At 37.8% G+C, this 13,208-nt stretch overlaps 2 protein-coding genes across 2 annotated transcripts in view; both read left to right on the top strand.

Annotated features, from left to right (window-relative positions):
- The first annotated feature begins 1,977 nt into the window (after positions 1-1,977).
- Positions 1,978-8,781, top strand: LOC139980453 (uncharacterized). The gene is made up of 3 exons (XM_071992050.1): positions 1,978-2,574; positions 4,970-5,070; positions 5,940-8,781. Exons 1-3 carry the CDS (start codon positions 2,291-2,293, stop codon positions 6,140-6,142), a joined length of 588 nt encoding a protein of 195 aa, XP_071848151.1. The 5' UTR covers positions 1,978-2,290; the 3' UTR covers positions 6,143-8,781.
- Positions 8,782-9,336: 555 nt separating this feature from the next.
- Positions 9,337-13,208, top strand: part of LOC139980451 (NADPH--cytochrome P450 reductase-like) — a 29,071-nt gene continuing 25,199 nt past the window's right edge. Inside the window, exon 1 of the mRNA XM_071992047.1 lies at positions 9,337-9,494. Coding sequence (XP_071848148.1) covers positions 9,413-9,494 — 82 coding nt within the window. The 5' untranslated portion in view covers positions 9,337-9,412. The remainder of the gene's footprint in view (positions 9,495-13,208) is intronic.

Genomic DNA, 13,208 nt, shown 5'->3' with positions numbered 1-13,208 from the left:
ATTTTGTATTGGTATTTTTGTAATGTGCCCTTTTAGTGTTGAAACATAAAAAAAAAATGAATTTAAGAAGCACCCTGTCGTTGAAAAATGATGAAAAAAATGTAATAACAACTATCCTTTTCTTGTAAAACACACACATATTGAATTTGTGGGACCGAATTTTAAGAGTATCCTTTGTTGTGAAAAAGGTTTTAGGAACTTTTGTGGTGTCCTCCATTTTAAGTCCGTATATGGCCAGCCGTAATTAATTCCACTTAAGTAGAATACAATTAAAGCTTAAGTGAAATTAATTGCACTTAAGTTGAATTGTATTCCACTTTAAGTAAAATTATAACAACTTTCTTATTAAGCTCAATTAATAGTTGAATTCAATTTTCTTCTTGTTATTGAGCTAAGAATATTATGCAATGATTTGTGTTGTCATTCATGTCATCTCAAAACTTATTTTCTTCATTCTTATTTTCGGGGGATGGGGGTGGGGGCGGGGATTGATTCTATATCCTTGAAAATATGTTGGTACCGTATATCAAGTGACCTCATCAGCATGTGATCAGTGGTTTCAACTACTTAGCGTTGTGGTCAAGTGGTTAAGGCGAAATACATATCTCGAAAAAACAGCTGACCCAAAATATATATCTCGAAAAAACAGGTGACCCAAAAAATACATACCTCAAAAAAGCAGTTAGATCAAAATATATATCTCGATAAATCAACTGGGTCAATATACTTTTAGTAATGGCACAAATGGGCCATCGTACTTTCGAGATCCGGCTTTAGGAATCACAAATGATTTCGAGTTGGTAAGCATCATGTTTGATCTCTATTTTCAACTATATCACCAAAACAGAAATATATTGTTCGATACAGGTGACAAACGCCTACAGTAGAATTACGACCTTCCTTACCGTTTTCGAACCTCTGGACATACAATCAGCGTTCATAGCGTATACTGGTTAGGGTGTCCGCATGTAAAACGGGAGGCCCGGGTTCGAGTCCCGGTGGAGGCTGGAAGTTTTTTCACTGTTCTAAACTTTCCAACTCATTACGTTTTCAATTATATATATATATATATATATATATATATATATATACTAGTTCTGTTTTGGTGACATATTTTGCCTTACTCTATAGAGATCAAACTTGATGCTAACCAACTCAAACATATCCCTCGGGCCACAGGCTTCTCAAAATATATTCAGCCGCACGAACAATATGAAGTCATTCGTCCAATCACATAATTCAGACATCACAAGTATGTAATTACACTTTAATAGTTTTCACCCGACATAATCTCAAGACTGATTCTTTTATTTACAGCCAATGCCTCAGACGCTAAACACATTTGCTCCGACCCACGTGATTATCAACACCAGGTATCCATTTTAACAGGTAATTTCTTGAACATCGGATATTACTTCACTTAATATGACTGGGTATTTCTAGGGTTGAAAACTGTTGAGCCGTGAGGACTTATTAAAATATAATCATAACACACGCATTCCGTTTGTGACTAATAACAACCCCCTCGTCAAATCCTTTATGAGCTGTATCAAACAGGCTTTTGCTTAATGCAAAGACGATCAGTTTCTAGGAAAATCATTTAAGCCCCCCCCCCCCCCCCCCGCAATAAAGAAAAAACCCTTAGATTTCTACTCACTTCCTCCAGACTACCCGCTCACCCCGTTTCCACCTCCTTAATCCGCTTCCGTATAATCATCGTTTCTTTAGTACTAATTCCATCAGTACCAATCTCACTTCTCTTGCGTCATACCTTCATTCACTGTGTTACATATTGTACTTTTCATTCCACTGCCATGTATTGCTGTCGATGGTCCCAGGCCGAAAATTCCATTATATTTTCTAAACAAGTAAACCCTTATTTGTCAATTATGAGTCATATCTTTGTTTCTCTGCTTTTGTCTATTAATATATTCTTTTGGAATACACGTATATAGATAGTATACTGTCGATATTAAAGGCCATATCGCTCGTAGACTTTTTTTTGAGGGCGCTGGCATTTTCGAGGTTTCAGCGAGGTTTAATGGGACCCCGAAAACTCACGTGACCTCGGTGGCAAATTTAGATCAGTGAATAGCACAGGCAAGCGTATGCGTAACAAGCCCGTACCCATGCACACATAATGTTATAACACAGCATTTCAGATTATTGTACTGTTTACCGCAAAGGATTTTCGTACGCGATAGTTTGTTGTTTGTGTGCCTTTTGAGTAAAGAATACTGTACGATTTTCGTACAAATACATTCGATTAGACTAGAGTATAGTGACAATCATGGAAAAGGGATCAGGGCAAGGAGAATCGGGAGAAAGAAAACGACCTTATCCTGGAACGAGCGTAGGCCTAGGTTCAAGTGGAGGAAAGCCATTGTTGCATGGACCTGACAAAAACAGCAGTGCAAAGGAACAACAGCGACGAAGAGATGCCACGAAGATCTATCTTCTACGTTCCTACGTAAACTGGCAAATGGAGAAAGAGCTCTACAAACATGTCCACGATTTGACTTCTGTTAGCAACGCAGATTTCGCAGAACATTTGCTTCAGGATCACACAAAAAGGTAATGATTTGCTAAGCTAGGCTAAAACTGTATAGGGTAATACTAGTACATAGTAGTACTACAGGGTATTGTCCTAGGTAACTGTCAGTATTGCGAAGTACAGAAAACTGCAAAGTTCGGACACCCCTAAGAAATACACAATTTCACCATGATAACCTACAAGCGAAAGCCAATATCACTAAAAACTAGGAAGCTACAGTTATTTCCTCTCCAAAATGACCCGTGCGCAAGTATGTACGCACATATCTGTCAATAAAATGAAGATAGTTTTTGGGGTATTTTAAGGCTTAGGTGTTCGAGCTTCGCAGTGTCTATGCTATTGTATTTGTAACATACATGATTTGATGAGCCTAGGCTTTGTAACTAGGCCTATCATTCATTATTTTTCCAATGGACCTAGCGTATGCTAACCTTATCATACTTATCCTAGCACAAAATAGCAGTAAGTTGTATTACTGAGTCATCATCATCACTGTTTGTGAATGCTTGTCATGAGGATACTGTATAGGCCGTGGCTATTCTTACGACTAGTCGTAACAATTATTTATAAACTATTCTTACGACAAAGGCAAATTCAAGTGCAGTAAAGTAAATAAAGCAACTGCGCATGTAGTAGGGGTAACCCTAACCCTAAACATAACCCTAAACCTCAATCCTAACCCTAACCGGAAGTTATTGTTACTTCTCGTCGTAAAATTAGTACTCCTAATCATAAAAATAGCAACTGCCCATGCGTAGTCGGAAATTATTCTTACAACTAGTCGTAAGAATAGCCACTTTGTACTGTATACAGTTAAAAATTAAAATATCCTTCCTAAAGAAGACTGACAGGGACTGGGGGTCTTTAGTTTCACTCCTCATATTTATGCCATGGAAAGCTGGGCCTTCTCATCACCAAAAAGTAAACTGTTTTTTTGCCTCAACAAATTGATGGAAATATATTTTCTAACCACTAGGCCTAGGTGATCTGTTCATCCCCACCCCTCCAGGTTCTAAATTGTTATCAGCTGTCCTTGTTTGAGGAATAATTCTTGTGAATGAGCATTTGAAAGAAAAGCCTCACCTATGCCCAGTCATAATTAACTAGGCATATAACATAGGACTAAGGCCTATAGTATTAGTAATAAGTATCTGAATTTAGTGTTCATAGTAACTGTATTCCCTAATTTTGTAATATACACCAGTGAGGAAGGCCTACTGTGCTGTACAAGTACAACCACATGGACCTGCAATTTTTCCTATAAAAATAATGCATCTACTGTACATAAATAATTTAGAATCACAACTAACTGATTCACATGTTTTCACACCGCTGCGTATGCAACTAGACCTTTTTCTAAGGTCAGCCACAGCCAGCATATATGCAATCAAGTTTTAATGGTTCATTTGGGCAACAGGGTGTTATACTGTTATCTACTGACTGTCTGTCCAATATTCCAGCAATCATGTGTACATTTCTGTGTTTGGGATTTTTGAAGGAACCCAACTGCTATGCAAGAAATTAGGTAAATTAGCCTCACAAATTGAGGGACCATATTAGTACATATAGCTATACCTTTATAAACCTTTATATAGCCATGCCTGGAGGTAAGAAAGTACCAGTTTTTTTGTGTAGGCCTGATGCTCATACTTTATGATGCTGTGCTAAGTTATCATATTTTTTATATAACGTCAGTACTATGGTTGTTTTTGTTCAGCTTCTTGTGAATGATCTGATGTTTAGTGTTCAAAAATTATAATATCTATTAAATTTGGTGGCCGAAACTATCTCTTGTGGAGAGTAATCTAGCGTTAAATTAATGGTAGTCTGAAATCAAGCTATTCATGTAAACAGGAATTTTTCACAATGGTGTCATGGAGTAAGCTAGCATCTCAATTCTCACTCATGAAACCAACTGCTCACATAAACAGGAAGTTTACACAGTAGGTAAATAATGAGTGTACATCAAACCTTGATCAAAAGACTGGACATCTTTTAGCGATATGAAACCAATCAGTTCACTAAGACAGGAAGTTTACATAGTAAATTTTACATTGACATGTGAGCTCAAGTTGTTGGGCAAGCAGTTGGGCAACACAAAATTATCCTTACAATTCTTGAAAGGTACCGCGGTTTATGGATATGTTGAAGAAGAGTATGAAAGAATATCTCATCCTTATCTGGGTTTAAATCAATGTGGGTTAACAATATGTTATTATTGAAATCTGCCTAAGTGTTTGTTTGTTACTTTTCTCTTTCATATTTTTTCTTGGGTAGGTATGATAAAAACATGTATGTTTGTAATGATTTGGTCATTACCAGATTCATTACGCATACAATTAAGCTTGGGGTGTACAGTAAAATTACTATTTCAGTTATATGATTTACAGACATTTTTTTTGTTTCATTGTATAGGTTTCAAATGCATCTTTTCCGGAAAGATGCTGAAAGTCAAACAGAGGCATTCTCAGCGGCTGTCACCACAGAAAGATCAGTTGACACTCAGAAAGGAGAAGGTAAATTTATATGTTTATCCTTGCATGAATTACAGACTGGAAGAGCAGTGCTAATCTTATCTTATCTGGTGTGATCAGAAAAATAATACAATTTCATTCTCATTAAATTCCAAAAGAAAAGAAAAAGATGGTAGCATATTGCTCATCCACTAAAAAGCATACATGTGTATGAGAATTTATAAAAGTAAGTGGGCCTGATATTATCAGGATCTTCTTTAGAGGCAAACTGACTAGTAACAGTAAATTCAAGAGACACAATAGAGCCTGGAACAGAGAGGACATGGTGAACACAAAGAAAGAAGTTAATGGTGTATTGAACAAAAGGAGTCAGTGAAAGCAGAGGTATTTAGATAAACTGTGGAGTACAAAGCGAGGATTAAGTAAGGAGAGAGGGCGAATAAACTATAGCAGAATACAGAGATGGAGCAGGATAAAGTTAGTCATGTCCTTCCTGTATATTGAGCCCATTCAGTTGAATGGTGCTAGGGCACTCCGTCCACTCTCTCTATCTCTGCTGTGGTGTACTGTGTCTGAGATGGTTAGTCTACGAAGTTAGTTACCTGTTGGGACATGTCTTTAATGGTATGATTGGGGAGCTGAAAGTGTTCCCCTACTGGAGTCTCCATTTTCATGGTATTGACTTGTGACTAGAACTGCTTCTTGAGGGTGGTCTTGGTTTCACCAACATACTTGTAACTTCAATGTCCTCTAAACTCAATGACACCATTTAAATTGAAATATCAGTTTCCAGTGCTGCATAAGTGTGATAAGTTCTAAACAAAAGGTACTGTATATTTTTAGTCACAGCCATAGAAGCTATAGCAGGATACTTGCAATCTAGTAACTATTGTTTTATGTAATCTCTACAGATACTCCTGATCCAGTTACTTCAACACCTCTCAAGAAGCCATCTGCCAATGTTCTGTCCAATGTCACCAGTAGGATTAGATATGGAGCAGCATGGGAGAGAAACCTCAGACTATACGAATACACATTGCCACATTTACATGATCCTGAACAAAAGAGATCATACATATGGCAGGGGCAAGCACTTTTCCCAGACTTTTGTTGACAGGTTGTGCGACATTCACAAACGTTGGATTAGCAGCTAATGATACATCTGCATCACCAGATTGAGATAAATTGCTTTCGTCCATTTTGTTCGATAGTAGCTATGACTGTATATCATGAGCTTGGCCACCCTCTAAGTCAAGGTGGGCAAGGTTGGGGAAATTCAATCAAGGAGTAACAATCAGAGAATGGCCAGCTTTATATTATTGTATATAGGCCTACACGCACAGCGTGTATAAATATCTGTATCGGTTTATTTATACTGGTGTTCATTTCCGTTGCCAGGAGGGGATATGATTTGAACGTGGGGGAGGGTGTGGGGGGGTGGGGAGGGGGTCCCATTTGAAGTGTCCAAACGATGCTAATCTTTACATCTATCTTCTTGAATCACATGTACCCCTATCGACACGATCAATCAGTCCTGTCTCTCACCTCCTGTCATGCACTGGTGTATTTATTTCCTGGCAAGATAACAGTTAGGCATAGTAAGGGTCATAGGTCATCACAACTTAAAGAGTTGTGCGAGTCCCTGTGGTCTCTTACATCCTGGTAGCAGTAGAGAGAAGAAGCCTAATAGATCAGAAACCATAACCATCTTCTGTTGTGTCTTATTTTCCAGCATCCTTGAAACATTATATCTTTCCCCTTTGATTTGTTGATGTCATAAAGCTGTATTTATGTTGTGCATTATTTAATTCCAGTATTTAGATTGTATATTCTTCTTGTGTATTTGACAGTATCCCAGTGATCTCCATTTTTCTGCTCTTGGTTTTTTTTTTCTCTGTACTTTCATATCATATCTATCTCTACCCATAGCCTCCATCTCCACATTTTCTTTACTTTCTTCCTCCATCCCTTCATCTGTCTTTCACTCTTTCTTTTTTGACCTCTTTCCTCCCCTCTGTTTACCCTGTATGTTTTAGTTTGCCAACTCCCCCCCCCCCGCATCTCACCCCCAAAAAAGTTCACAAGGTTGACAAGTCTCCCCGTGCTAGTCCCAAGCTATACACCCTTGTTGTGGTGACCATTCAATATACTTGCGGATCAAATGGAAAGCCCCACCCCACCCCTTATTCCCAGTGTAATGAATCGGCAAATCGAAGATTATTCGGAGTTGTTCGTGATGGTTCAATGATCTTATAGTCAGGCATAGGCCTATATGGTTCTCTTTGTCCTTCATTGCCGTCGAAGTTTGAAATGAATTAATCGTGCTAGGAACTTCCGGGCAATGTTTAATTTTCTGTGGCAAGAAAAAAAGCTTCCCCCAGTCTCTCCTGGTTGACTATATAGAGCCTGTACGCCTATATGGTCACACAATAGTATAGATAAGTATGATCCATGCAGACAGCTAGTATATATATTTTTTTAAATTCAGTCCAATTTCAGTTAAAGTTTCGAGTTGTAATTCGAGTCAGTCGAGATGAGGTACCCCATGGTGGAGCTGGGTAACCCACCCCAACCCCGTTGCCGACTTTTTGGCATTTCGTTGGGAGCCGTTCGGAACAAGAAGCAGGAGAGTCAATTCTGGGAGTACAGTACGCTGGAAAGCAATACACTGACGTGATTTAGAAAAAAAAGTTTTTTGCTTTGACGGCCGATGCTCAGCGAGACACTTTTCAATGGAAACAACTATTAATTTATTGTTCATGTACTTATTCCCTTTTTGCCAATCCTTTCTAAAGAGGGTGGAGCCGCCCCTTATGGCAACGTATTTTCCTTCCCTTTTCCGTTCAAGTTTCGTTATTTTTTAATTCGGGTCAAGGGGTGCAAGGACAGGGTTTACGTGCACCGGTTAGGAGGACGGGGTGCAGCTAGGGCAAGTGCTCTGTGATCGCCTAAAGGGCCCGTTGCCAGGAGTCCAAAAATAATTAAATATACATATTTATCTATATATGGTATATGACATAAAATGCTTTGTCTTACCCTCCTGATATATAACTAAAATTTATATATAAAATACAATGTAAGCTGTGACTCTGTCTATGTATAATTAATACCTATATTGGCTGAAATACCAATTGTTCACACATGACGGACTTGACTTTACGTTTGATACCCAATTTTGTAATCACTTCAGTCAATTTTTTCACTCATTCGCGTTTGTCTTTTTGTGACACCAGTCAGCGTGAATCAGACATAAAGTTCATAACTATTAGTTTCTTGAGCTGTTTCTTGACTTCGACTGCTTACCATGTAGGCCTAAAAGAGTAAAAGCAGGGAACTGCTAGAGCCTAGAGTAGCAGCTCCCTAGTCAAACTATTACGCCTGATGCAAAGCTCGACCGTAACCTATACTGTACAGCCCATTAGTTGTGAAAAGTTCTGAACGTAAAACAAAGCACAGAGTTTTGTATCACACAACACACACGAAAACGCGGCGTAATACCGCATACTACTGACCAGGGAGTTGTTCCATAACAACTCCCTGTACTGCCACAGACAAGAAACTGCAGGAATTTCGCCAAGGCCACCGTTCAAGTAACCGAACCCGTTAATTGCTTACTAGCCGTAAATACTGGATTGCTGAGAAATTACGAGACAACAGCGACGAACCGGTAGAGGGTAGTATTGATATTATTTTTGAATCGGGTGGTGTGAAGGACAGAATTTACGAGGAAATTACGAGCGATCCCACCTTTAATAGTCCCTTTACCTTCAAACAAACACTTATATGTCTATGTTCATGTAGGTAATATAGGTAAACTCCCTGGTTCATGAGCCCAAGTCCGACTGTGGACTGTTTGCTATTTACCCTACTTACGTTTATCCTTTACCAACGGGCATCACATCTTTAAACGTGTTCATGAGTAATTATTTACTATATGATGTAACCGATAAATTTACCAAGTACCAGTGTGTCTTCAGCCAACTCTTGTGTGTGTATTTGAAATGCAAGACCTCTATTTCACAATATCGGATCATGACCGAAGACAAAATGAGAAAACAATACTGTTTCAAATGGTTTTTCCGGTGTAAGAGAAATCAAATACAATGATGTACTTTTCTACTGATTATAAGTATATGTGTTTACTTTTTATTTTAAAAGAAGAAAAAGATCCGAATGAATTAATTGGGTCATTCATTGACATGCTCTTTTGGCAGGACATCTATTACGCAAGGACAAACTGTTGCGAAACATACTTGAATAAGTCGTTTGACCTTCCAACTTTGACAGCTCACTGCTTACACAGTGTACGATTTGCCTACGTGCGTGCAACGGACGAATACACATTGGTCTGTACATGTGAGATTGATATCAATCGGTACAGTATATGCGGATCTTGGACGACAAACGAAGCATCACACATCCACTTTCTTCGTTTGTTCAAGAAGAACCTTATAGATCTGAGGAAGGTATGTTTACGATATCAATGCGACTTTATTGAGCTTAAAATTAATCGGAACTGTTTTAGTACGGATGGTTAACAACATCAGTTAGACCAGTTACAAAGCTTAGTCAAAATTAAGGGCCTAACGTTAGGCTAGGTTATAAAGTAACTGTTAGTGTTACTCTCTAAGTTTAAGTGTTAAGCTACTAGTACAGTACTAGACTACTAGTAATACTACGTCTAGCTCAGCTTAACTATCTAAAATACTAAATATGCCTAGTATTATAATCAACAAGTAATTGTATCTGTTACATTTAGTTACAAACTAGATTTAGGATCAAACGTCTCTTAAAATGTTAGCATTAGGGGGTGTAGACTAAGAACTGAACTCGTAAGTTCAACTTCACTTATATTAAAAATGTTACATTTGGCTAGGCCGAGACTTAACCATCTTTCTACTCCTTACATGTATTAATCTTAACCTGTCATGACTCTCATTTCCAACAATGTGAAACTAAATATATTAGGCCTGCTTACTTAAATTACACCGTACTACCAGTATTTGAAGGTGGTGATATTACTATAGTTGATTTGTTTCAGATGTCAATCAGACAATAGTGAAGTTGAATCTGGAAGTGAAACACTATGAACGGCCAGGCAGATTCCTAGCATATTAGCCCAAAAGTCATTATAGCTTAGTCTGTTACTTGTTAGAGGAAACTTTTAATAAATGATAACCATTTAGGACATGATCCAGTTAAAACCATTTGAGCACATTACATATAGAGTAATGAAGCATGGATCTTAATACAAGAAACATAATCTTTGTAATTTTTTTCATAAACACAAAGCCTAGGATAGAGTAATGTATATTAGTTAAAATTAGGGAAATAACTAATTGTCAAAAATATTCTCCCATGAATTTTCAGGAAAATCACAATTATTTGTTCATGCATATCAGGGCTCGACGTAACCGCTATCCCACTGGTACGAGACCGGTGGCTTTTGCATCCAGATGGTAAAATTACTGCATTACTAGTCTTCCGGGCCATTATTGGGATGTTGCGTTAGATCTGTTGTTTACACTTAAAAAATTGCTTTACAATATGTTTGGTGTATAATTATGACCATAGTGTTATTGATGAGCAAGAAGCTTATTCTGAGTTATGGACCCTCATGTGAATGAAACATACATGACATCACAAAAGTAAATATAGTTTACCCTATAGTTGAGCCCTGCCTTTCTGCAATTTCTGTGAAAAGTGGTCATTGATTCAGGCAGGAGTGCAATGCTGGTTTAATGTTTATCTTTTAAATCAACCTTATCTAGTGCCTTAAATTATTACTTTATGCATGAATTATGAATTCATACATATAGACTTAAAGGGATATGTTGATGGTAAACAATGATGCATAACTGTAATAGAGAAAAATATTCCATATATCTCAATATCTTGCCCCAAACGTGATATGGTTAATTGAATGTGACCGATTCTGACAGGCAAAATCTTTCTTTAACAACTGTACGCAAGGAAGTTGGATAATGTACAGTACAGTAGGTGATATATAAATGTCATTTGGGAAAATGCTCTTCAAAAGCCTGTTGATTCTTTGTTGTCTCCATGATGGTACATTTAGAAAGTTTTCTTAGCTGTCAATGTGTTGTGAATTTCATAAAAATTCTTCTTCTTTTTAGAAATATTCTTTCCATCAGGAAAATGTAATTCAAATGGTACAAGCAAAACAAAGGCTTTTTCAGTTGAAGTACCATGATGACATCAGTTAGTTCTGATGTAGCCATGTGCAGATGCACTAACAAAATGTGAAGAAGAAAAAGTTGAGATACGACTAGATACCCTCATGGACTGCTATGAAGATGTGGTTTTTGCCTCCAGATGCCAACAATTTTCAACAGTTTCGCTATGCAATCAATTTCAGCCGCTAGAAAATACTTTATGCCTCTTGCATTCTGTAGCACAATTTTCCAGTATTTGAGTGTTTTTCAAGCAAACTTTCCAGGTTGCAAGTGTGTTTTATCTTTGAACGATAGGGCACATTTTAAGTAACAGAAGGACACTTTGTCTTTTCCACAAAAAAAAGGAAACTCGATATCATTTGCAAAAGCTGGCACTTCTAATTTATAAAAAAAGCCTCTTTGGAGGTTTTCCACTAAAATTAGTGTGGCAGAGCATTACCCAGGTGCAACCCTCCCTTCCCTCCCCCCCCCCTCCCCATTGCCACGGCTTGGATATGTAGTACACTGTAAATCAGCCATCAGAATATCTTTCTCATGTTCCCAGAGTAGGACTTTGATTTTCTAGGAATGTACATTTGAATAGACTGGGTATAAATTGCTTCTAAGTGATGAATAGGAAGTGAAACCAATCAGAATACCCTGCATACCTGCAATTTTTAGCTATTAAGCACTGTTGTAGAGGATATAAGTGCACTTGCCTACAAGCTTAGTAACTCCGGTCAAAGGTCACCATGACAGATTTTATAATTAAAATCTGATCATTAAACTGTAGGTGTCACACCACAATTAATTGTTCCCATTGACTTACATAGTGTTTGCACTGGGTATCCTGGTATCCAACCCATGCAATACTACCCGGTTCCTAATTTATTACCTGAATCCTACGCAAAGTGTGATTTTTTTTTTTTAGCAAACAGATGGTTAGGCAAGATTTTCCCATTGACTCAAAATTGGTAAAAGAAAATATCCATTTGCTTACACATCTATGTGTCCATATTTCACATAGTAAATCTGTTTCTAGATATTTTCAGTATACATTTTGGAATAAACATTCTGTACTGTAAAATCCTTACCGGTGAATGTAATTGTGGTTGATGCCCTCAAAAGAGTGCTACAAATAAGAGATGGAAGTCTCTGTGATCTTTTCTGCTTCTCACATAATTATTGGACAAATTTAACTCACTTGCTTTACATTAGTCAATGTGGAGTTTTGAGCAAATTGTATGGCAAGGAATCACAAAGCCAACTGGCCTTTCGGTTGGTTTGGATGGAACTGTTCAATAAACTGTTCAACTTGAGTAATGAAACATTCACAACAGTACCGTTACCATGGTTTCAAGTGTTTGGGAATGGGGCATATTTGCAAAAGTACCTAAAATAACCGAACTGGTCATACACAAAACTTCCACCCCCACTCGAACTGTTTGCACCCCCACTCCCCCCCCCCCCAACATTGTAGGGGCTCATGATATGATGTTTAGTTGAAATGTTACCAATTAAAGTCCTGCCAGAGTTTTGTCAATGGTTACAGTAATCACCATGGAAACAGGTATTGTTTGAGCAGGCATGACATTATTGCTGTTTAATATCTGATCTCAATACTCTTGTATTTTCATTGATAAATTTGCCAAACTTGATGGATTTGGTGTCCCAAGAATCTTAGCTCAATCATAAAGGTGTAGTACTTTACACTATACACTTTAGCACTATAGACACTCCCTATTGTCTAGTAACCCCATCAACTACCCTATACAGACAGTACTGCACAAGGTGTTTACAGATGGCATTATTAACCTGCACCAAGCAACTCCATCATTTACTGTACTGTGCACAATATTAGTTGATAACAGTAGTGCTACACAGATTAATACAGTGTGCTGGCTTGGGATTACTTCAGGGCATTAGAGAAGCAAGCAAGCAGTACAAATGTGTACCTGTGCCCCTGATAACCCAATTATGAGTGCAACAAGGGCAATGTCTGTT

Source organism: Apostichopus japonicus, chromosome 15 (genome assembly GCF_037975245.1).
Source record: "Apostichopus japonicus isolate 1M-3 chromosome 15, ASM3797524v1, whole genome shotgun sequence".
NCBI lineage: Eukaryota > Metazoa > Echinodermata > Holothuroidea > Aspidochirotida > Stichopodidae > Apostichopus > Apostichopus japonicus.
This window is presented reverse-complemented; position numbering and strand designations above follow the sequence as displayed.